We start from the raw sequence: 24,341 nt of genomic DNA, 5'->3' as shown, positions 1-24,341 counted from the left end.
AGCTCTCGTCTGCCACCTATCATCCGCGGATTGTTCAGCGGTGAGGGGGGGAGGGCATAGCAATAAGCACATCTCGAGATGATGTCGAGACGTGTAACTAATTGCACGTTCTTGCAACGAAGGGGAACAGCCTGTTCTCCCTCCAACTGCCACTAATCCAGTGTGGTTGGCCGAATAAGACCGAGTCCAAACGGTAAACCAGTTAATCAGTGCAGCTTATGTTATAATAGAGAATCTCCATAGATATCGCTTTCCGGACAAGAGACGTACAGTAATCACCAAACGCATCCAACCAAACCCAAGAGGGGATTGAGACGTATCTTCAATCTATTGTTAGATGGGTAAAGAATATAAGTCTACTATGGAGTAGTAACACTGAACTGTGAGCATGACAAGCATACATGCGTAGTTCAACTTAAAAGTCGTGTCCGGAACTCAGTTGGAGAACGTTTCTCCTTCTTAGGACAAAAAAACGTTCGTACTTCTCAGTCTCCGATCCGTAAACTAGCATTTATATTAAATGTTCCCTACTAGGGAATAGATATGCTTATGAGAAGTTTCCCGCCAAAGCCTTTGTAGGAGACTAAGACTTCCGATCGGGGGAAAGGAAAACATGCCTATAAGGAGGCAAAACGTAAACGGAGGTTTCTCCTTCTTAGGACAAAAAACGTTCGTACTTCTCAGTCTCCGATCCGTAAACTAACATTTATATTATATGTTCCCTACTAGGGAACAGATATGCTTATGAGAAGTTTCCAGCCAAAGCCTTTGTAGGAGACTAAGACTTCCGATCGGGGGAAAGGAAAACATGCCTATAAGGAGGCAAAACGTAAATGCCGTATGTCTGGTTACAGGAAAGTAGCCAAGTAATGTACTGAATAACCTGATTTCAGTAAGGGATATAAATATACAACTTAATAGAACGGAGTTCTAATTGCAAGATGTACATGGCCCTTATTGGCAGAAAGATCGCTTGCACGCATATATGTACTTGTCCATTTGCGCTAGCGCATGCGTATTCTCTGCCTCCAGAAAATATTTGCAATGAATCCGGTTGCGGGAATAATTTATGTGGGAAAAATCGCAACATTACTGCCGAAAGAAGTTTGATCGTTGACTAACTATAATATTTTCTTAAATGAGAGCGAACATGTTCTCAAACAAAATATACAGTTATAAAAGCGATCATTCCCCTTTGGTTTACCCCCTCCTCTTTATGTGAGGGGCTAGACAGTGTTCATTACACAGAAATGTATGTCTGATTACCTGTGGGCGGGGTTTGCAAACTTCGTAAACGTAATGAAAAGTTGCCCACGCTGTTGCTATCCTTTTTTCGTCAGCTAACAATGTTCCTTCAGGACTAATTGTTCGAAACAATAACCCTGTAAGGATAGAATAAAAAGTATCGAAAGCCTATCGTGTTAAAAGGCAAGTCGTTATACCCAGGGTACAATGACGGGGGAGCCAGCCTCCATCAAATGGTAGAACCGAGTTTAAGACAATAACCTCGCGGTTTTGTCTTTTTTAGAGCGCATGGTCCGGGATGGCTTACGGACTTCATGAAGTTTTAACAACGCCCATTGAAGTTTTGTAAAAACTTCTCAGAAACGAGTCTCCTGAAAAGGGTGAAGTCTTGTATGTGGGGGTTTGCTTCAAGAAGGCCAGACACAATTGCCATCGACCGCTTACCCGAAGGAGTTGTCATCGAACGCTTTCTCCCTAGTGAGAAAACTACCGTCTAATTCAGGCAAGGTCTGCAAGGGGAAATGAACTGGAATGTAAAGAATTTTTCATTCCCGCTCATTTCCATCTGCTAACCAAACCACTCGAAGTGGGAAGGTGGAGGGAAGATGACAGTGGTTCGTTCGAAAACGAATATATCGGTGCTGGCGAAACCACACTAGCTGACATAGTAGTCAGCTGGGAGTGTAGTAACGTATCAAGTCACACCTTTGGAAGACCCATCCCGTGGGGGGGGGGGGGGTCGACCATAGAGTTTTCAGAAAAAAACTCTGAATTGCAGAAACCGAGAGATTCGGATGAGAACCCAGGGGTTCAAAATCTATTTATGATTTCCTTTCTCACAACATTAAGGGATGTTGTGCCAAGAACCCCCAGGAACTCTGTCGCTGATTCCTGATGGAATTTTCAAGAATAGTGTTACGTGACCAGGACGCAAAGGACCCATAGTTACCTGTAGAGATTTGGAAACCCCTAGGCAGCAGGTATCCCTCTGTCTTAAGAGGAAAAACTCTTGATGACAATGGGCGCGCACGAACAATTCACAGGACGAGAGTTCGAAAGCTCTCTGCCATGTGAGTAAAACTCTTGTGCACTCGTGAACACTTCGCGCAACGAGTTTGAAAAACTCTGTCATAAGAGTTATTCGCGCACTTCAACTGATTGCGTGCGCGCCAAGTTAGTCGTGAGCGCCAAGTTAGTCGTGAGCGCCAAGTTGGTCGTGCGAGCCAAATCGGTCGTGTGCACCACATCGGCTGTGCGTGCCAACTTGGTCTTACGCGTCACGTGGGCCGTTAGTGCCAACTTGGTCATGCGCGCCAATTTGGTCGTGCATGCCAATCCGGTCGTGCGCGCCATATTGGTCGTGCGCGCCAATTTGGTCGTGCACTCCAATCCAGCCGTGCGCGCCAATTTGGTCGTGCACTCCAATCCAGCCATGCACTCATAAGATTGGTTGTGCACGCCAATCCGATAGTGCGCGCCAGAGCGTCTGTGCCACATAAGGTTGGTCATGCGCACCAATTTGGTCATGCACGCCTATTTGCGCGCGAGAGTACTCACTACTACGTTCCCACGAAGGTTCACAATAGCTTGTGTTGTGTGAGCAAGAACGATCAACACAATGAGAGTCCGCAAACTCTGTCATATAAGTGTGGCTATGATCACGAGAACCCAAAGGTTCTGCGTGAACAGCGTTGTGAGACCCCGAAAGGTCAGCGCAAACGAGAAATGGAAGTTTCTCTGTCATGAGACCCCGAAGGATCAGTGTGACTAAGGGTACGAGAGACGAAAGGCCTAACGTAGCCTGTGTTGCGAGACCCCGAAGGATCAGCGCAACGAGAAACAGAAGTTTCCCTGTCACAAAACACAGAAGTGTCGGAGTGACTATAGTTACGAGAGCTCAAGGGTTCTGCATAACTAATGTTACGAGACCCCAATGGGTCAGCTTAACGAGAAACCACAGTTTCCCTGTCACAAAACACAGAAGTGTCAGAGCGGCTAAAGTTATGAGAGCCCATGGGTTCAGCATAACTAATGTTACGAGACCCCGAAGGGTCAGCGTAACGAGAAACCGGAAGTTTCCCTGACACAAAACACCAAAGTGTCAGAGTGACTAAAGTTACGAGAGCCCAAAGGTTCTGCATAACTAATGTTATGAGACCACGAAGGATCAGCGTAACGAGGAACCGAGGTTCCTCTGTCACGAGACCCCGAAAGGTCAGCGTGATTGATGGTACCAGTTCCCGAAGACTCAAAGTTACCATCGTTACGAGAGCCCGAAGGTTCAGCGTATCTGAAACCCGAAGGTTTCAAGCACAGTCCCGAAGGACTCCTACTCTCATGAGAACCCGCAGGATCAACATGACGAGAGCCCAAAGGCTCACGATCATGCCAGCCCAAAGGGTGATCGTAACAAGACCCAGAGGATCAAGGAGAACCAGCAGGTTCAAAGATAACACCTCAGCATAAGAAGTTTGTTCTCCCGAAGGAGAATGTCGCTTAAGATAAGGCTCTCGCTCCACCCCTGAAGGAGAACTGTAAGTGTAACGAGGGACCGCCAATGCCCAGAGGCGGTCTTCTCTCGAGAACGAGAGACTCGTTCCCCAAAGGGATAACCTGCTTCAGAGAAAGCTCTGCCACCGCCCCTAGTGGATCAGCAAACTCCTACAAGCTATTTCTCGCGAACGAGAGGCAAGTTCTCCCGAAGGAGATCACCCAAGACAAGCTTTCTCCCAGCTCTATGGGAATAAAGCGTAGGCATAAAATATCTCTCGTGAAAGAGTTAGAAGTCCTCCTGAAGGAGGACATCACCTAAGACAAGCTTTCTCCCAGCTCTATGGGTGAAAAGCGTAGGCTTAATTATATCTCTCTCTCACGAACGAGAGAGAAGTCCTCCCGAAGGAGAACATCGCCTAAAGCAAGCTTTCTCCCAGCTCTATGGGAAAAAGCATAGGCATAATAAACTAGTCCTCCCGCAAGAGGACATAGCCTAAGTAAAGCCTTTTCCCAGCTCTATGGGAAAAAGGCATAGGCATGAAAAAAAAATCTCTCTCTCGCGAAAAAGAGAGAGAGAAGTTCCCCTCGCAGGAGGAACGTCAAGTTGAAGGTTGACAGAGAATGCTACCTTGTAACGTGGGCAGCTCACAAGCTACCACATGGAGCCCAGGATAACGAACATGGCAGCCGTAGCAATCGGGTTTGTGTTCTACGACGCTGCTGCCTGTGAAAAAAGGAAGTTGTGACCAATTACAATTCATGCTCCGCTGCACAAAATATACTATTCGGGGGATAAGTCTCCTTCCTTGTAAGATAATTCCTTGAAAGGGAGCTGAACTGTGATACACTTTAATTCAGTAATGAAACAAATACACGGCAGTGTTGAGAACCTGCCGACCATCAGCGCAGGGTAAGGCGGCAATGACAACTCCTTTATGGCAGAGGCAGTCGGATACGTTGTCAACAGTAATTAAAGTTACAAGTATCTAACAACATAAACCTTTATTTACATTTATACATATATACACTCATATATATATGTAAGATAAACGAAAACACACGCGAAAAAAAACACAGAAAAACAATCAAGGCAAGTCTTTGCGGGGAGAGAAAGGCAGCAGGTCGGTCCTCTACCGAGCCATAAAGTAAAGTGGTTACTCAGCTGAGAGGTGAGAGTGAGCGGGGTAGCCAGTCTACCCCACCTACCACCCGCTAACTACCGGATGGGGTAGTTATCCCTCACTAAAATTATCATGGCTCTTCTTTCAACTACGCCGAAAGAATACCCTATAAATAGCGAAGGGTTTATATCTACACCTGAACAAATATGACAAATTTGTAGGTAATTTGTATTTTTCCTAACTATACAAACCTTAGCTATTTAATGTGGGCAATTACTTTCGGCGTAGCTCAAATGACAAGCCATTAGATTTTTAACGAGGGTTTACTACCCCACCGCTAGTTAGCGGGGGGTAGGGGGGGTAGCTTGCTACCTCCCCCCCACCCCCTCACACACACCTGCGCTTGAGCTCACTTTGCTTAGAGGTATGACTTCACGGGGGATAGGGCTGGCAGGCAAGTTTGATTAACTAGCTATGGTTTGTATAGTTAGGAAAAATACAAATTACCTACGAATTCGTCATTTGTTCCGTAATTAAAATACAAACCACGCTATTTAATATGGGCGACTCACCCCTTAGGAAGGGTGGTAAGTCCCAGCCAGTACTGGCTTTTGGCTTTGCCCGGGGGCTCAGTACCAGAGTGTGTCAGCACTCAACACTAAAGAGTCCCTGCACGTCGCTAGAACCTTGCTGCGCAAGGGCTGCGGCCTACGTAAGCTGTGTGTGGAGGTATAAAGTGTGACTCGTCCTAGGATGTTGACCTGTAGTCATTTATAAGGAAACTTAGGCTAGGACTCTCCCAATACCACCTCTTCAGGGTATGGGGACGTGACAGTATTAACTTAATACTAGGAACACAAGGGAACATGGCTTACCTGCAGTGGTTCGAGGTCAGCTGTGCGGAGAACCCAGGATGCTGCTTTTCCCAAGAGAGGGGAGGATGAAGAAGAGAATAAGGGCCAGACAAACCTTTTCATTCATGCAGACTAATACTGGGTAACAATGCCCTCAACCTACTGCTACTTGTCCATTAAGGAGCCTGAGGTTTTAAACCAGCTGTTGTGCAGCTACCACAGGGCAGATAAAGAACTTATCGAGCCTCATGTGGGTCACGTCTTGCAGGTAGTGGGCTGTGAAGGTCGTCTGACGCTTCCAAACCCCTGCTTGTAGAACCTGCGTCACTGAAAAGTTCTTCTTGAAGGCCAGGGACGTAGCCACGGCCCTGACGTCATGCGCTCTAGGGCGACGTGACAGAGGAGGCTCAGGATTCAAGGCCAGATGTATTACCTTGCGAATCCAGGCCGAGATGGTATTTCTGGTGACCCTCCTCTTCGTCTCCCCGGTGCTCACGAACAAAGCTTGCACCTGGGGACGAGCTGCAGCTGTTCTTTTAAGATACAACCTTAGACTCCTGACTGGGCACAGTAGGAGATGGTCTGGGTCATCTGTTACAGAACGGAGACTCGAAACCCGGAAGGACTCGAACCTAGGGTCCGGCACTCCCAGGTTCTGAGTCTTGGCAACAAACTCAGGGACGAAGCTGAACGTTACCTCCCCCCATCACCTTGAATGGGCGACGTCGTACGAGAGACCATGAAGCTCACTGACTTCCTTGGCCAAGGCCAAAGCTAGCAGGAAAACCGTCTTCCAGGTAGGGAGGCGATCAGAAGCCTGGCGTAATGGTTCGTAGGGAGGTCTCTTAAGAGACCTGAGAACTCGAACCACGTTCCATGGAGGAGGTCTCACTTCCGACTGAGGGCAGGTAAGTTCATAACTCCGTATGAGAAGGGAAAGTTCCAGCGAGGAAGAAATGTCCATTCCTTTAAGCCTGAAGGCAAGACTTAAGGCTGAGCGATAGCCTTTCACTGCCGAGACTGAAAGGCGCATTTCCTCCCGCAGATAAACGAGGAACTCCGCTATTGCTGGTAAAGTGGCATCGAGGGGAGAGATACCCCCCTTCCACGACACCAACCACAGAAAACTCGCCACTTCGCCTGGTAGACTCCTGCGGATGACTTGCGCAGGTGGCCAGACATCCTGTTCGCAACTTGTTGCGAAAATCCTCTCTCTGTGAGGAGATGCTGAATAGTCTCCAGGCGTGAAGTCGAAGCGAAGCCACGGCTTTGTGGTAGATGTTGGAGTGTGGTTGTTTGAGTAGCTCGTGACGTGGAGGGAGCTCCCTCGGAATCTCCGTGATGAGTTGCAGAAGGTCCGGGAACCACTCTGCATGATGCCATAGCGGAGCTATCAGGGTCATTGAGAGATTGACCGATGTTCTGGTCTTGTTGAGTACCCTCCTCATCAGACAGAACGGGGGAAAGGCGTACATATCGACGTTGTCCCACCGTTGTTGGAAGGCATCCTGCCAGAGAGCCTTGGGGTCCAGGACTGGGGAGCAGTACAGCGGGAGCTTGGTGTTCAGCGCCGTAGCGAATAGATCCACCGTCGGGGAACCCCACAAAGTTAGGACTTTGTTGGCTATCTGAGGATCCAAAGACCACTCAGTACTCACTATTTGCGTCGCCCTGCTCAGACTGTCGGCGAGCACATTCCTTTTGCCCGGAATGAAGCGAGCCGCTAGTGAAATCGAGTGGACTTCGGACCATTTCAGGATCTCTACTGCAAGATGGGATAGGTTTCCGAAAAGGTACCTCCCTGCTTGTTGATATAAGCCACCACCGTGGTGTTGTCGCTCATCACCACCACAGAGTGGCCCGCCAGGACTTGGTGAAACTTCTGAAGTGCCAGGAACACGGCCTTCACTTCTAGCAGGTTTATATGAAGGTACTTTTCTGATTCTGACCACAGGCCTGAGGTCCTGTGGCTCAGAACGTGGGCCCCCACCCTTTGTTTGATGCGTCCGAGAACAGCATCAAATCTGGGGGAGAGACGAGAAGATCCACTCCCTTTCGTAGATTCTCGTTTGCCACCCACCACCGGAGGTCCGCCCGTTCCGCATGTCCCATAGGGATCAAGGTATCCAGGGAGTCATGGCCTTGACTCCACCGGGACTTGAGTCGCCACTGGAGGGATCTCATCCTGAGGCGACTGTTGGGAACGAGACGGGTCAGGGAGGAGAGGTGGCCGAGGAGACGAAGCCACGATTGGGCTGGGAGTTCTTCTCGATTGAGGAAAGGTCTCACGATCTTCCTCAGCCTTGCTATCCTTTCGTCTGTTGGGAAGGCTTTGTGGAGATTGGTGTCTATGACCATGCCTAGTTATACCAGTTTTTGAGAGGGCTGCAGGGAGGACTTCTCGAGATTTACCACGATCCCTAGATCCTGGCAAACTTCGAGGAATTTGTCTCGGTGGCGAAGAAGGGTTGCCTCCGAGTCCGCTAGGATCAGCCAGTCGTCCAGATAACGAAGGAGACATGCCGATCCTGTGGGCACACGAAGAGATGATGGTGAATACTCTGGTGAACACCTGAGGGGCTTTGGAGAGACCGAAACACAGCACCTTGAACTGGTAGATCTTGTTGTCTAGGCAGAATCTTAGGTACTTCCTTGAAGACGGATGGATTGGGATCTGGAAGTACACGTCCTTCAGGTCCAGTGTACACATGAAGTCTAGTGGTCTCACCGCAAGGCTGACCGTGTCTGCCGTCTCCATGCTGAACGGAGTCTGCTTGACAACCCCGTTCAGGGTCGAGAGGTCGATGACTGATCTCCAGCCTCCAGACGCCTTTCTCACAAGAAAGAGTCAACTGTAGAAGCCTGGGGAACCGTCTACAACCTCCTGGAGCGCGTCCTTCTTCAACATGGTCTGGACTTCAGCCCGAAGTGCCTGCCCTTTTGCCGATCCCATGGCAAAAGAGCTCAACGACACTGGATTCGCTGTCAGGGGAGGTAGAGAGGCTGTGAACGGGACGCGATACCCTAGAGAGATCACGGACATCGTCCAGGCATCCGCTCAGAGTTGCTGCCACCTTGTCGCGCAACTCTGTAGGCATCCCCCCACTGGTGGACATGCAGGGGGATTGCCAACCCTAGTGTTTACGGCCTCGGCTGTTACCTCTAGGGTTTTTGCCTCCCCTGGAGGACTTCTTGCTCCTTCTGCTCTTGGCAGGAAAGGGCTTAGACACCTTGGGCTTCGCTGAGGTCGTCTTCTTTGTGTCCTTTGCTGGACGGGGCTGCTGAAACGCTGGAGGTTTGTAGGGCCTCGATGTCTGGGCCCTGTGGATGAGGGAGTCCTGGTTGGATTTCCTCCACCTCACAGCGGTAAGCTCCACGTCCTTAGGCTCAAACAGGCTCTTACCGAGGACGGAAGAGTATCTGAGCCTGCTAACCTCTGCACTGGGGACCTTCTGATGGAACCTCTCAGCCACAGCGTCCTGATGCTTGAGGATCGTATTGGCCCACAAGCTCGAGACTTGGTGGGCAAGAAACTCAATGGTCCGCATGCCCGAGAGTAGGAAACTCTCCAGCGCTTTCCTGGTGCTTTCTTTGGAGAGGTCCTCGGACCGCACCAGGATGCCCAGAGACCCCAGCCAGATGTCGAGCCACGAAGTTGCATGCATGGCACACTTGGTGACCTTCTCCTGGCTTAGGATCTCAGTGGCTGAGAAGGACACCTGCCTGTTGGAGAGTCTCTCAAGAGGGACTCCCCCTGTGAGTTCCTCCACAGAGTGGTGTAACGGAAGACTCAGACAAGACTCCTCAAGGATCTCGAAGTACCTCCTCTGATGGACTCGAGGAGGAGGGAGGAGCTTGTTACCGCCACTCGATCTGCTGGAGGATTCAAGCTCAGAGAGCTGGCCCTCGACATTGTCCCTGGCACTCTTCATCCCCTGAGACCAGGGCAGAGCTGCACTGGCCCTAGAGGGTTTCTGGGTGCCATAGACGCAGTCCAGGACCGTGCCCTTACCTTCGCGAGGGGGAATCTCAGGTTCTGGGATCCCATTGAGGTTCCTCATGAGGGTCAGGACTTGCCAGAAAGCGTGTTCTGACTCCTGGTGCTCACCTCCCGAAGGACTGGCAGCGAAGTCTCCCGTCCCCAGTGGCTCTTCCTGGGGGGACACGTGGACATCCTCGACGGCTCTAAACAGATCCTGCCTGATCCTCGCTGACGATTTGGGAATCGTCTTAGAGTCCTAAGGCTCCCTCCTGGGCGGGATACAGGACTCGAGTAGCCAAGGCGGCAGGCTCTTCTCCACCCCTGGACGAGACGACTTCTCAGGGAGAGGCGGAGCTTCCCCCATTAGTGCGATGGGGGAATGGTCCAGCTCATCCGACTCTCCTGAGGAAGGGTAGTCCTCATCCGCAGTGGAGGGAGAGAAGGTCTGGGGGGAAAAGGAGCCTTGCGCAAGGATCTGCGAGGAGACAGTATAGGCCTCGGAGGAGTTTCCATGGGAGAGACTCCTCTCTTCCTCTTCAGGGGGGAGGAAGCTGCCGCTAGTTTGTGACCCGAGTCAGAGACGGCGGGTTTGATCGCCTGCACAAGAGCTCAGACTAGGGTGCCGAACCAGGGCTGCTGGCTGACAGTCGCGCTGTTAGACATCCCCTCTGGAGGGAAGGGAATCGAGGGATCCCTAGGAGGAGTCGACAAACGAGGGTTCGCCTGTGGGGCTGAAAGGAAAGAGTCCCTAGACCTGTCCGGGAAGCGCCCCTCCTCCGGTGAGTGCGCTGGTCTGCGCTTGCGGGGAGAGGAACGAGACGAAGAATTGTCCGCCTGACGGCGCTCGCGCTGGGGCTCGTGTGCCGGGCCCTGGTCAGGGTCGCGCGTGAAGGGCTCGCGCGATACCGGGATCTCGCGCATGCGCGGGCGTGCATCCGCGAGGGCAAGGGCGAGGGCGGGGGCGAGGGCGGGGGCGAGGGCGGGGGCGTGGGCGGGAGCGGGGGCGTGGGCGGGGGCGGGGGCGGGCGCGAGGGCGCGCAGGCGAGGATACAAGAGCGAGGGAGCGATGGCGCGTTGGCGATAGAGCGGGCTTGTGGGCGCGTGAGTGCACAGCAGCTGGAGCGGCCGCGGGGTCGCGTAGGCGATAGCGAGGGCCTGTGGCGCGCAGGATCTGGCACGGGAGGCGGCCGAACGTGCGTGCGCGCAGAGACATGATGCGCCCCCGGAGGTCGCGAGATAACGCCTGAGCGCGTGTCCGGAAGAACAGGGCGAGGGCGCGTGAGCGCTGGAGCAGGGTCGCGAGCGGCCGGGATGGCGCGTTGATGCGGAGGTTGGCGCTGGTCTGATAGGACCGGCATGCTCGCCTGTGGGCGGGCTGGCCGCGCCGGCGATCGTGGGCGCGCATGGCGCGTATCAGGTTGTGGTCGCACCGGGGTGCGTTGCTGTGGCGGCCGCGTAGGGCGCGCGGTTGGATGAGGGCGCTCAGGTGTGCGCTGGAGGGTTACCTTGGGCGCCTTGAAGACAGGAACGGGGCGTGTGGCAGGAACAGGACGCGTAACCGGGGCGTCGTGAGCCGTTGCAGCATATGCAAGCTCGCGCGGTCTGGAGGGAGAGCCCAAAGGCGGCCGTGAGCGCCCGTGCGCTAACTTGGGAGCCTCCTGGGCAACGCGCTGAGATGTCGTAGCGTGTTGGCGCGTTGGTGAGCGCGTGAGCGCTGGAGCTGGAACCGCGCGTGGGCGCGTATCGCGCGTCTCCCCAGACGGGCGCGACAAATCCGGAGGAGCCTGTGGGCGCCTGTGCGCCAGCGGAGGGGCCTCCTGGACTGTGCGCGACGATGCAGGAACTGGTGGACGCTGGGGCTTCGGTGGGCACGTGAGCGCAGGTGGCCGCTGGGGCACCGGTGGGCGCGTATGCGCAGGTGAGCGCTGGAGCGCCGTATCAGGAACTGCTGGTGGGCGTGTGAGCGCAGGTGGCCGCTGGGGCACCGGTGGGCGCGTATGCGCAGGTGAGTGCTGGCGTGCTATATCAGGAACTGCTGAAGGGCGCAGGGGCGCCAAAGGGCGTGGGCGCGCAGGGGGACCCTGGCGCGTAGCAGGAACGGTGGCGCGAATGCGTAAGGGTGAGCGCCGTGGCAGTAAGTCAGGAACAGCGGCAGGCAGATCAGCGTCAGCAGCAGGAGAACGCAGAGGAGGATCCTGGCGCTTGAGGGCAAGAGGCGCGGTTTTGCGTTCAAGACCCTTCAGCCCCGAAGGGCCCGGAGACTGAGCAGCGGCAGTATCAGGTGGCGCGTCACGCGCATCAGGAACGTTAGATGTGGATGGTCTGGGAGACTGGTCACTATGTCCCGAAGGACGACCATCATCCGAAGGTGATCGCGAACGATCCCCGGAGAAGTCTAGGTTGGTAGCTGGCAGAATTGGTGAACGGCTAGTCGTCTCCTCCGCAGAGGACTGTGGAGACGATGAGCCGAGGAGGCGCCTCTTAACCCCCTTGTAAGGGGAAGGAAGGCCTCTACGGCGAAGGGGAGGACGAGCCTTCCGCCTTATACGCCCACGAGGGGCCGTGGGATCAGCAAGCTGACCATTGATGGGCCTCCGAAGAGGAGTCTCTGTAAGTGAACTCCCCCGAGGGGGAGAATCACCAGCAGGAGAGACCGTGGGACTTAGATCCTCCCTCGGAGTATGTTCGGAGGGAGAATCTAAGCCGTCAGATACCTCAGCCACAGGAAAGGGGGTTTGGCTAGACCCACGGGATGTCTCCGTCACAACAACGTCAACCACAGACAGAGGATCATCTCCGCTGAAGTTTGCGATTGTTTGACGGCTGCACCCAGTTTGATCATGTCAAACAGGGCTTCCTTGGAGGGCAAACCCTGCAGCCCCAAGGAAGCCCAAAGCTGAAACAAATCATTGTTAGACATAAAATCCTCCTCCGGGGGAGGAGGGGCAGCTGCCTCGCTATGGGAGGTAACTACCTCTCTTGCACCCCGGGATCGGTCAACAGCACAGCGGTCTATGCTACCACTCACCGGACTCGAGGAAGAAACCGCTCGAGGGGGAGCTTCGAAGGAGGAGCTTCGAAGGAGGATAGGGCAACCAAAGAAGTAGTCCTGGAATTTTCTCTCTTCAGAGAAGCCTCTGAAGGAGAAAGATCCCTTTTGGCCTTCTTCTTACGGCGCCGGGCAAACCTCTCCCACTGGGAGGTAGACCACTCCCTACATTCAATACATACATTGTCGCTATCACACCGCTGGCCCCTACAGTGAGGACACAAGGTGTGGGGATCAGTGTCGACCGCCGACATAAAGGTCCCACAAGGGCGGCCGGGAAGTCCAAGGCAAGTACGCATTATCAGTGGAGGCCAACTTCAAACACACTGCGAAAGAGAAAAAGCAAAAAAAACAGATTAATTATGGCAGTCAGAGCGAGGGAGAGCGCAGACAGGTCTGTTCTCTTCCCGAGCCAAAAGTAAAGTGAAGCATTCACCGGTGTGTGTGAGGGGGGGGGGGGTAGCTAGCTACCCCTCCCTACCCCCCTCTAACTAGCGGCGGGGTAGTAAACCCTCGTTAAAACTTTTATGGCTCGTCATTCAGCTACGCCGAAGTAATTACCCCATGTAAATAGCGTGGTTTGTATTTCAGTTACGGAACAACTTGAATTTCAGATGAGGTCACTTTGAAATCTTGGAATTAATAACCGCCAATTATTCTAGCCCAAAGAATGTGATAAGCAAATAGGAGTTCTGTAACTTCTGCTATTATAGATATTGATGAAATATCCAGCCTTTGATAAAGGATCGAAACTATACTATGGTTAGAAATAGCGATTCACTTTTCGTCCACTTCACAATCTTGTAACTAATAATATTAGGAAAATGTAGCAAAACCTAGGGTGTAATTATGATAGCAGCCACCGTATGTCTGATGACGGCTGACTAAGAAAATGGTAGTTTAAGGGGGGTTGCAGGGGGCAATAGCTCCCTCATTAGGTAAGTAGGTAAGGAAACAGCTTGTTGGTTTGGGTAGAGGGAAAAGCTTAGGTTGTTAATTTTTATTCATGCTGGAGGAATTGGCCGCTAATATACAAAGGCTCCCTATACAGTACTTTTAAAATTGTTTAAATATTCCACATTTTTGGATTTTTGTTTTGTTTTTATGAAAAAAAAAAACTAATTTTGGTTAGAAAGTGTAGCAGCTCATCTAATTACCACCAAAACTCAAAGCTTTGTATAGACTGACTCTATAAAGAGGGCAACAACGCAGACAGTCACCAATGATATTTTCATATTTTTTTCTTTTGCTTTACCAACTCATAAGTTAAGGCAGTAATGGATCTGTCACAGGCTATGGTTGATACCAACGCAATGCGATATACTGAGGAATTAAATTGTAACTAATCCCTTATGGCTGTAATTAATGTAAATCTTGGGTGAATATGATACTCTAATTTCTAGCGAAACTGGAATTCGCTAAAAGAAATGGACGAGTGCTGGCTAGTTTGGTATTTTTCTCTATATGCTTAATAGGGGCTGGGGCATAATAACTTACTTGTCGGTCTATTATAATGTGAAGTATATTTTTCACTTAAAGTCCATTGTTTACATCTGAGAGACTAAAGGGAACTTATTGCTCAAGTGTTTTTTCCCATGGTTTGGTGAGCTTTCTGTGCATTTACAATATCGTATTTGTCAGGTAATTTTTTGAAAATATCTAAAGAATTTTACTTTCATTAAGAAATATTTGGATGAGAAAACTATAAAAATGCTTGTCCAGAATTATGTTATCTCCAAGCTCGATTATTACAACTCACTATACTATGGACTACCCAACTATTTATTGAGAAAACTCTAAAATGTCATGAAAAGAGCTGCCAGACTAATCAAAGGTTTACCTCGACGAGAAAGGATTACACCAGTGTTAATTGATTTACAGTGGCTGCCAGTAAAGGTAAGGAATACTGTATTACAAGATATGTCTTATGACTTGCTAAGCACTACAATCTGGAAACCCAAATTATATAAATGAATTATTAAATGCCTTTCATATTGACACTTCTATGACTTTAAGGCATAGCATAGATCGGCATAGATTGAATGAGCCTAGATGTAATTTATGTATCGGTTTTAGAGCATTTGCATCGTGTGCACCAAGAATCAATAACAAGCTGCCTGAAAATCTCAAGAACATTAAAAGTTTGCAGAGTTTTAAGAAGAAATTGAAAACCAACTTATTTGCTGAATGCTACGACCTAAGTGAAAAGTGCATCAGACAAGATTATAGATAACTGAAATAGGAACGAGGGAGGCCCTACGGAGCACTGCAGCAGCAACGGAGTCGGGCCTTGAAGACTACTCACAAGTAACAAGTAACAGAAGTAAGTAAGTAATTAACAGCTCACTAGTACTTTTTCCTAAGTGCCTGGATGTTGCTGTTCTACAGCCATTTTTAGATCACCTTCCTCTTCAGTTTCAACTTAACTACCAATCACATAAAGACGTCTCCAAGAGGGAACTTAAGTGAAGTACATCAAGCTTTTTCAAAATTTAGTATACAGTAATTTTGTTTATGTCGGCAATTATGGTGGAAATGCTCTGCGTTTAGTGTAAAGCTACTGTTACTCATGTGAAATTAAAAGATAACAGGGAAATAATTCCTCAAAGGTCCGATTCAGACTTAATTTCTAAGGAAGGCCAGCACATTTTCTATTGCAAAGCTTCTGTAAAGATTGCAAGACAAAAAAAGGAGACTTTGTCAATCATAAGGTAAGAAATTATTTGTGATTTACTTTTTCATAATGTAAGGATTTATTTGTGATTTACTTTAGTTTGTGACCTGGGAAGTAGGGGTCCGACAAGCAGTTGTGACCTGGGAAGGTTTGTGACCTGGGGAGGGTGGTCAAGGGGCCTTGGCCCTGGCTAGGGGTTGTGACCTGGGAACTACTAGGTTAGGTTAGGTGGGTTTGAAGGTTCTGTACCCTTTTGCAAGACTTAAGTGTTAGATAATCATGTTTCGGTCTGTTTTCAGCCACTAGCATGAACCATATTTTTTTCCAACTGGTTATCTTGAGCTTATTTTACATATCTAACCATTATTATTGCTGCAAATTACTCGTTTATGACATTTCGCCAGCCAAAAAAACAAAAAAAAACGGTATTATTTTACTGTATTACAGGGCAATGTAATCTAGGAAAAAAACTACTTTTTCTTATAGCAAAAATTTACGCTCTCTCCGAAAATGACACTCGTTCCCATCGCAAATGAATTTTCATATATATATATATATATATATATATATATATATATATATATATATATATATATATATATATATATATATATATATATATATATATATATATATATATATATATATATATATATATATATATATATATCCTACAATAATGAGGGATCCCAGTGGGAACTCGGGGTTTTGGGTGGGGAAATCATACTGGGGAAATTATATATAATCGTAAAAAAAGCCTTTTCTTCTCTCTACATTACCTTCTTGGACATATAATATAATCAGAGGAAAAGACAAATCAGTATAACTGGATAAACTTTGGAGGCGCCGTTGTGGAGGATTTGTTTTTGTTTTATTTTTTATTATTTTTTGTTCGCCAAATCCAGAGAGAGAGAGAGAGAGAGAGAGAGGGAGATTGTGTTAGCGAGCGAAAGTAGTTAGTGTATCGATCGTTTGTGGTGAGAAAGACTGTTGGTATAAATGAGATTGTTTGTTTATGTTTTTAGTTAGGTTACGATAGTGGTGAATGTCTTGGGAGAAGGCTTATTTTGATTTGACTGCAGCTTGAGACAGTTGCATTTGTGAGTGCTGGATTACAATTTTATATAATTATTCGACCAGCGTGGAAGTGTTCATTGGTTTTCTGAGCCGTGATTCCTCCTTAGAATACATACTCCTTTGGAGAGAGATTTTATTTACTTGTTGACGACCTGGACCGAATGAACTTCCGATTGCTGTTTTGAGGATTTCGTATAACGATGATGATGATGATGATGATTATGATCTTGACTGCCGTGACCCCAAGGAGTTAAGGCTGTTATGGCAAACCAAGACACTGCTGTTTATCATATAGTGTTGTGCCAAATAAAGACTGTTGGCCCCTTGTGTATACGAAGGTGTCCACTCAGAAACTGATATAATATTTACGGTTATATTTGTGATTAAAGTGAATTTTAGTTTTAAGTTTTGCATTTCTCATGGGTTATTTGAATGTTTTCCATTTACGGTAGGTTAAGGTTGAAGAAAAATGGAAGAACAACTAAATTACTAAAGGTATTAAGAGAGGAAAAACTATTGTAAGTTTTATGTGAGACGGATTTGGCAAAGTAAGGGGGGAGGAATGTGGAGGATTTATTTTTGTTTTATTTTTATTTATTTTTTGTTTGCCAAATCCAGAGAGAGAGAGAGAGAGAGAGAGAGAGAGAGAGAGAGAGAGAGAGAGAGAGAGAGAGAGATTGTGTTAGGGAGCGAAAGTAGTTAGTGTATCGATAGTTTGTGGTGAGAAAGACTGTTGGTATAAATGAGATTGTTTGTTTATGTTTTTAGTTAGGTTACCTCAGTGGTGAATGTCTTGGGAGAAGGCTTATTTTGATTTGACTGCAGCTTAAGGCAGTTGCGTGTGTGAATGCTGGATTATATTTATATAATTTTCTTACCAGCGTTGGAAGTGATTATTTATTTTATGAGCCGTGATTCCTCCTTTGGAATGACTAAAATTTTTGAAAGTGGATTATTGTTAATGACCTGGCCTGCGAATGATTTTGTTTAGACTCTTTTGAATTGCCCAACTGTTGATGACCTGGCTTGTTTATCAAGATTACGCATGATGATGATGATGATGATGAGGATGATGACGATGACGATATGATATCCAGGACCCCAATTAGGGAGGTAGTTGCGGAAAATTGCCGCAGTGTGTTGCTAGCCACAAAGGTGTGGTTGTGTGCAGTAAAAGACAGTTCTGCAGTGTGTGGACGGCTGTGTCAGTGTGCCATTGATTAAGACTCTGACCTTATAAATATATAATTATACATATTTGGGTGTTGGTGTGAAGTTTAATTTTAAGTTTGTTAGGTTTTTTTGGGTGATTATTTGAATAGTATAGTTATTATATATTTAAGTGTTGATAATTTGATTTTGGATTATTTATGTTGAGCGTTTTAGTTTTAAGAAATATAGTATTGAGGGTATGTTTTGTTTCACGTCCTTTTTGTCTAAGAGTCCAGTTTTTTTATAACGTAAGGGGAAAGTTTGTGTTGCGGAGACAATTGTCAGTTAGTGTGATCAAGGGTGTGGGGGTTGTTGTTGCAACATCCCGCCATATTATTTTGGCGCCCGAACAGGGACTGCCGAGGTGGGATTGATAGCTGGACTCTTTGACGAAGGACTGATAGGGTAAGAAATTAGATTAGGGTTGATGAAACATGGAAGAACAGTTAAGGGCATTAAGGGAGGAATTGCGGCTGAGTAAGGAGCGTGAGGAGAAGTTGTTGCAAGAGAATAAGTGGTTAAGGTGTGAGAATGAGGAGATGCATAGGAAACTGAGGGAAATTCAGGGAACTGTATAGAGAGTGGAAGAGGGTTTTGAGATGAGAATGCAAGAGAATGAGGAACGAATGGAGAGACGATTGGAAGCTATGATGGGGCAAGTAATGAGGATGATGAAGACTTTAATGGGTGAAGGTGCAGTCGAAGGAGTGGCCTTTGTTACGGGTAAAGGGTTGCTGGTGGAAGAGAAGGTTAAGGTAGGTAATAATGGGAAAGGAAGTGATAGTGATAGTAATAGTAATAGTAATAGTGATAGTGATAGTGATATTGAGGATAAGGGAATTAGGCATAGTAATGATGAACAGAAATATGATAGGAAGAATGAGACTAAAGGTAAAAGTGATGTAAAGAAAGAGAAGAAAAAGTGTCAGGATGATAGCAAGGATGATCGTGAATGGGTGAGAGTGGTAAGTAAGAAAAAGGGTAAGAAGGGAATGGTTAAGGATAGGAAGTTAAGTGTTAAAGTGGATTCATTATATTCAAATGAGGAAGAAGGTAACAAGGGAGTAGGCAGTGAAGATAGTGAGAATGAAGTTGAAGTTTGTAAGACAGTGTTTATGAGAGAGGTACCGAGGTGTGAAAGGTTCAATGAGCATAGTAGTAGGGATGTGTATGATTTTTTTAGGGAGTATGAGAGGTATTGTCAGGATAAGTATGGTGATAGTAAGAGAGTTTGGGCTAGGGAGTTAGGAGAATATTTGACTGGGTATTTGTTGACGATGTATGGTGTGATAATGAGTGCAGGGGATGTTGATTATGAAAGTGTGAAAAAGAGAATAATTGAACAGGTGAAACGTATAAAAGGGAGTGTTAGGTATAAGCGTAAGAATGATTTTGATGAGGCAAGGATGAGTGCAGGAGAAGCTATATCAATGTACGTATGTAGGTTGGAAACGTTAGCTAGGAGGAAGTATGGGGATGAAGGCGTAAATGAAAATAAGGAGTTAATGAGGAAGTTTTTGGCAACAGTACCTGGGAATGTGTGTTAATTTATTAATTTGAAACGGAAGGAGAAAATGAGGTGGACACAAGAGAGATTGACATGGGATGATATACTAGAGATAGTTGAGGATTATGAGTTAGATAGATGCATGAAAGAAAGTAAATCTGTGAGTGTAAGAATTAGAATGGAAGAAAGTAATAGAATTTGGTAGTTATAAGGATGCAATTTTGAGAGGACCAATGAGGGTAGCTGATAATGTAGTAGATAGGAGTGTTAGGGCGAGTAATGTGGGAATACCTGTAGGGACAAATGAAGGGTTTAGGCAAGGGAATCAGGTTTGGAGGGATATGAGTGCTAGTGTACAGCGAGGTAGGTCAGGTAGTTGTGTCCGTGAAGAGAAGTGTTATAGGTGTGGGAAAGTAGGGCATAAGAAGAATGAATGTAGATGGGCTCTAGGTGCTTGTTTTGGATGTGGTGAGGTAGAGCATAGAATTAGCGAGTGCAAGAAAGAGAAAGGGGTAAAATGTTATCGGTGTGGTATGACTGGGCACATATCGAGTGGATGTCGTAGTAATCGTATAAATGTGATTTGTGGAAATTGTGGTAAGGATGGTCATCATGCTAGAATGTGCAAGAAGCCGCGGGGTAGGTGTAGTGAATGTGGTGCAGATGGGCAAGTAGCTAGAGTATGTAGGAAGAAGGGATTAAGTCAGCCAGGATGTTTGGGAAACTAGAGTGTAAGAGGGTTCAGCTGGGTGAGTCCTCCTGTGTGTGTGGAAGGAATAGGATCAATGTTTGTGAGAATGGGATGAATAATTGGTTGGAAATGAGCAAGTATGAATCTAGTATGCATGAGAAGTTACGATTGGAAAATAAACAATTAGTTAGTTGAATATAGGAAAAAGAGGCGTTTGAAAGTTTTAAGTGAGGAGAAAGTACAAGGGAAATTTATAAGTATAGGTAAGAATACGAATAAGTACGACAAGGGTGTAAATGTGCAAGTGTGTATGGAAGATAAATGTGTTAATACAGATGACTCATGGCTGAGTATGAATGATACCTATAGTGTATGTGGCTTTTCCTTAGATGATGTAAAAGAAAGTATGACGAATGCGAGAGTGAGAGATATGAGAATGATAAGTAGTATGAATGAATCTTTTATTAAAGTTGAAAATGGTTTTGATGAAATGGATGAATTGCTGACAGAAATAAGTGAGATTTTAGGGCCAGATGAGAACGAGGTAGATGGCATTGTACATGATATATTAGATGATAGGGATTTAAATAGGAATAGTGTTCATGTAGCGAATGATTGTGATATGGAAGAAGTCAATGAGAGAGTATATGGGGGCCCAGTTACTCGGAGTAGAGGTCCCGTTCCCGACTGCAACTGGGTAATGGAAAAAATATGTTATTTTTATAATAAAATAAATTTTTGAATATACTTACCCGGTGATTATATAAGCTGCAACTCTGTTGCTCGACAGAAAACTCTACGTTAAAAATCCGGCAGCGATCGCTATGCAGGTAGGGGGTGTACTTCAACAGCGCCATCTGTCGTGCAGGTACTCAGTACTCAATGTAAACAAAGAACTCAATTTTCTCCTCGGTCCACTGCGTCTCTATTGGGGAGGAAGGGAGGGTCCTTTAATATATAATCACCGGGTAAGTATATTCAAAAATTTATTTTATTATAAAAATAACATTTTTCAATATTTAACTTAGCCGGTGATTATATAAGCTGATTCACACCCAGGGGGGTGGGTAGAGACCAGCAATAAATGTTTACATTATTATGAGCTAAGGATTTTTTATTTTATTTTAGCAGTTATCAAAATAACAAACTTAAAATAAATAAGTACCTGGTAAGGAAGTCGACTTGAACAATTACTCTGCCTTTTTAAGTACGTCTTCCTTACGGAGCCTCGCGATCCTCTTAGGATGCTGAGCGACCCCTAGGAGCTGAAGTATCAAGGGTTGCAACCCATACAACAGGACCTCATCAAAACCTCTAATCTAAGTGCTTCTCAAGAAATGACTTTGACCACCCGCCAAATCAAGTAGGATGCGAAAGGCTTCTTAGCCTTCCGGACAACCCAAAAACAATAATAAAACATTTCAAGAGAAAGATTAAAAAGGTTATGGAATTAGGGAATTGTAGTGGTTGAGCCCTCACCCACTACTGCACTCGTTGCTACGAATGGTCCCAGAGTGTAGCAGTTCTCGTAAAGAGACTGGACATTCTTAAGATAAAAAGACGCGAACACTGACTTGCTTTTCCAATAGGTTGCGTCGATTATACTTTGCAGAGATCTATTTTGTTTAAAGGCCACGGAAGTTGCGACAGCTCTAACTTCGTGTGTCCTTACCTTCAGCAAAGCTTGGTCTTCCTCATTCAGATGGGAATGAGCTTCTCGTATTAACAGTCTGATAAAATAGGATAAAGCATTCTTTGACATAGGCAAAGATGGTTTCTTAACTGAACACCATAAAGCTTCAGACGGGCCTCGTAAAGGTTTAGTTCGTTTTAAATAGAACTTAAGAGCTCTTACAGGGCATAAGACTCTTTCTAGTTCATTTCCAACCATACGATAAGTTTGGAATATCGAACGATATTGGCCAAGGCCGAGAAGGCAGCTCGTTTTTGGCTAGAAAACCAAGTTGTAGAACATGTAGCCGTTTCGGATGAGAATCCGATGTTCTTGCTGAAGGCATGAATCTCACTGACTCTTTTAGCTGTGGCTAAGCATACCAGGAAAAGTCTTTAAGGTGAGATCTTTCAGGGAGGCCGATTGTAGCGGTTCGAACCTGTCTGACATAAGGAATCTTAGTACCACGTCTAAATTCCAACCAGGTATAACCAAACGACGCTCCTTCGTGGTCTCAAAAGACTTAAGGAGGTCCTGTAGATCTTTATTGTTGGAAAGATCTAAGCCTCTGTGACGGAAGACTGATGCCAACATGCTTCTGTAACCCTTGATAGTGTGAGCTGAAACAGATCGTTCTTTCCTCAGATATAAGAGGAAGTCAGCTATTTGAGTTACAGAGGTACTGGTCGAGGATACGGATACTGACTTGCACCAGTTTCGGAAGATTTCCCACTTCGATTGGTAGACTCTAAGGGTGGATGTTCTCCTTGCTCTAGCAATCGCTCTGGCTGCCTCCTTCGAAAAGCCTCTAGCTCTCGAGAGTCTTTCGATAGTCTGAAGGCAGTCAGACGAAGAGCGTGGAGGCCTTGGTGTACCTTCTTTACGTGTGGCTGACGTAGAAGGTCCACCCTTAGGGGAAGTGTTCTGGGAACGTCTACTAGCCATCGAAGTACCTCGGTGAACCATTCTCTCGCGGGCCAGAGGGAAGCAACTAGCGTCAACCTTGTCCCTTCGTGAGAGGCGAACTTCTGCAGTACCTTGTTGACAATCTTGAACGGAGGGAATGCATATAGATCTAGATGTGACCAATCTAGGAGAAAGGCATCTATATGAACTGCTGCTGGGTCCGGGATTGGTGAGCAAAATATTGGGAGCCTCTTGGTCATCGAGGTTGCGAAGAGATCTATGGTTGGCTGGCCCCAGGTGGCCCAAAGTCTCTTGCATACATCCTTGTGGAGGGTCCATTATGTTGGAATTATTTGTCCCTTCCGACTGAGACAATCTGCCATGACATTCAAGTTGCCTTGGATGAACCTCGTTACTAGTGATATGTCTAGACCTTTTGACCAGGTGAGGAGGTCCCTTGCGATCTCGTACAACGTCAGAGAGTAGGTCCCTCCTTGCTTGGAGATGTACGCCAAAGCCGTGGTGTTGTCCGAGTTCACCTCCACCACTTTGCCTTGAAGGAGAGACCTGAAGCTTTTCCAGGCCAGACGTACTGCCAGTAGCTCCTTGCAGTTGAAATGCATTGTCCTTTGACTCGAGTTCCATATTCCCGAGCATTCCCGACCGTCTAATGTCGCACCCCAGCCTACGTCCGATGCGTCCGAGAAGAGAACGTGGTTGGGAGTCTGAACAGTCAGGGGAAGACCCTCTCTTAGGTTGATATAGTCCTTTCACCAAGTCAGACAAGACTTTATCTTTTCGGAAACTGGGATCGAGACCGCTTCTAGCGTCTTGTCCTTTTTCCAGTGAAAAGCTAGATGGTATAGAAGAGGACGGAGGTGTAGTCTTCCTAGTGAAACAAATTGATCCACGGATGACAGCGTCCCTACCAGACTCATCCACAGCCTGACTGAGCATCGTTCCTTCTTCAGCATCTTCTGGATGGATAGCAGGGCTGGGGGCTGATCGTCTTGTTCAGCAACGTCCTCGTCAGAGGGTTCCTCATCCGAAACTGATGAGGAAACGGCAACGGAGTGGGCAACGTCTGACTCGCTGAATCCGGTCGCACTGGTGGATGCGTGACGGAGCCGGACGCAATATCATGGAACTGCTGCACAGTCTGTGAACTGTCAACAACCATGGGTGCGCGAGGAAGCACAGCGTCAACCCGAAACTGTCTAGACCGTCTGGGTTGTGCAGTCAACACCCTACCGGGTTGCTGAGGTTGACGCACTGCGTCACAACAAGTCACCTCTGCTGGTTGTTGAACGTCCTGAACGTCAACAACCACCTCCGAGCGTCGCTTAACGTCAACGTGCGGCTGGCAACCCACACTGGGTCGCATCGGTGGAGGAACCACCTCAACTGGCAGACGCGAGTAGGTTACCTCAGCGTCAACAGGGCGCACAACCGACCGGTTGGAAGGTTGATGGCCAGAAGGTTCTTCTCCACATTTAAGTCCTCTATCAAGGACGCAAGCTTGGACTGCATGTCTTGCAGCAAAGCCCATTTAGGGTCTACGGGAGCAGGTGTGGCAACAGACTGGGTTAGCGACTGAGGCGGAACCGTTTACCATCCCTGAAAGCCTTGTTATGCGTGACATAATAGTACAGCAAAACTTCAAAGGCTCGACAACAGCTGAGAAGTTGACCTGTAAACAACTTGGAGCGTCTCCTGGCTAGGCGCCAGGGAGAGTCTACCAGAATTGAGAAGTCTATCTGGGCAGAGGCATGAACTCCCAAGCCGAGAACTTCTCTCGTGTCATATCAGACTCTCGCTCTATAAACCAGTTTAAAAGAAGGGAAAGCAAAGGCTGTAT

General features: G+C 47.3%; 1 protein-coding gene across 1 annotated transcript in view; it reads right to left on the bottom strand.

Annotated features, from left to right (window-relative positions):
* Positions 1-2,954: 2,954 nt before the first annotated feature.
* The window catches only part of LOC137628662 (uncharacterized), a 45,698-nt gene continuing 24,311 nt past the window's right edge, over positions 2,955-24,341 (bottom strand). The window contains exons 3-4 of the mRNA XM_068359814.1: positions 10,602-12,184; positions 2,955-3,096 (exon numbers count right to left, since the gene is read on the bottom strand). Of these exons, the coding sequence (XP_068215915.1) occupies positions 2,955-3,096; positions 10,602-12,184 (1,725 nt within the window). The remainder of the gene's footprint in view (positions 3,097-10,601; positions 12,185-24,341) is intronic.

This window comes from Palaemon carinicauda, chromosome 36 (assembly GCF_036898095.1).
Source record: "Palaemon carinicauda isolate YSFRI2023 chromosome 36, ASM3689809v2, whole genome shotgun sequence".
NCBI classification, from domain to species: Eukaryota; Metazoa; Arthropoda; class Malacostraca; order Decapoda; family Palaemonidae; genus Palaemon; species Palaemon carinicauda.
Note: the sequence above shows the minus strand (reverse complement) of the source record. Positions and strands in the feature narration are given on the sequence as shown.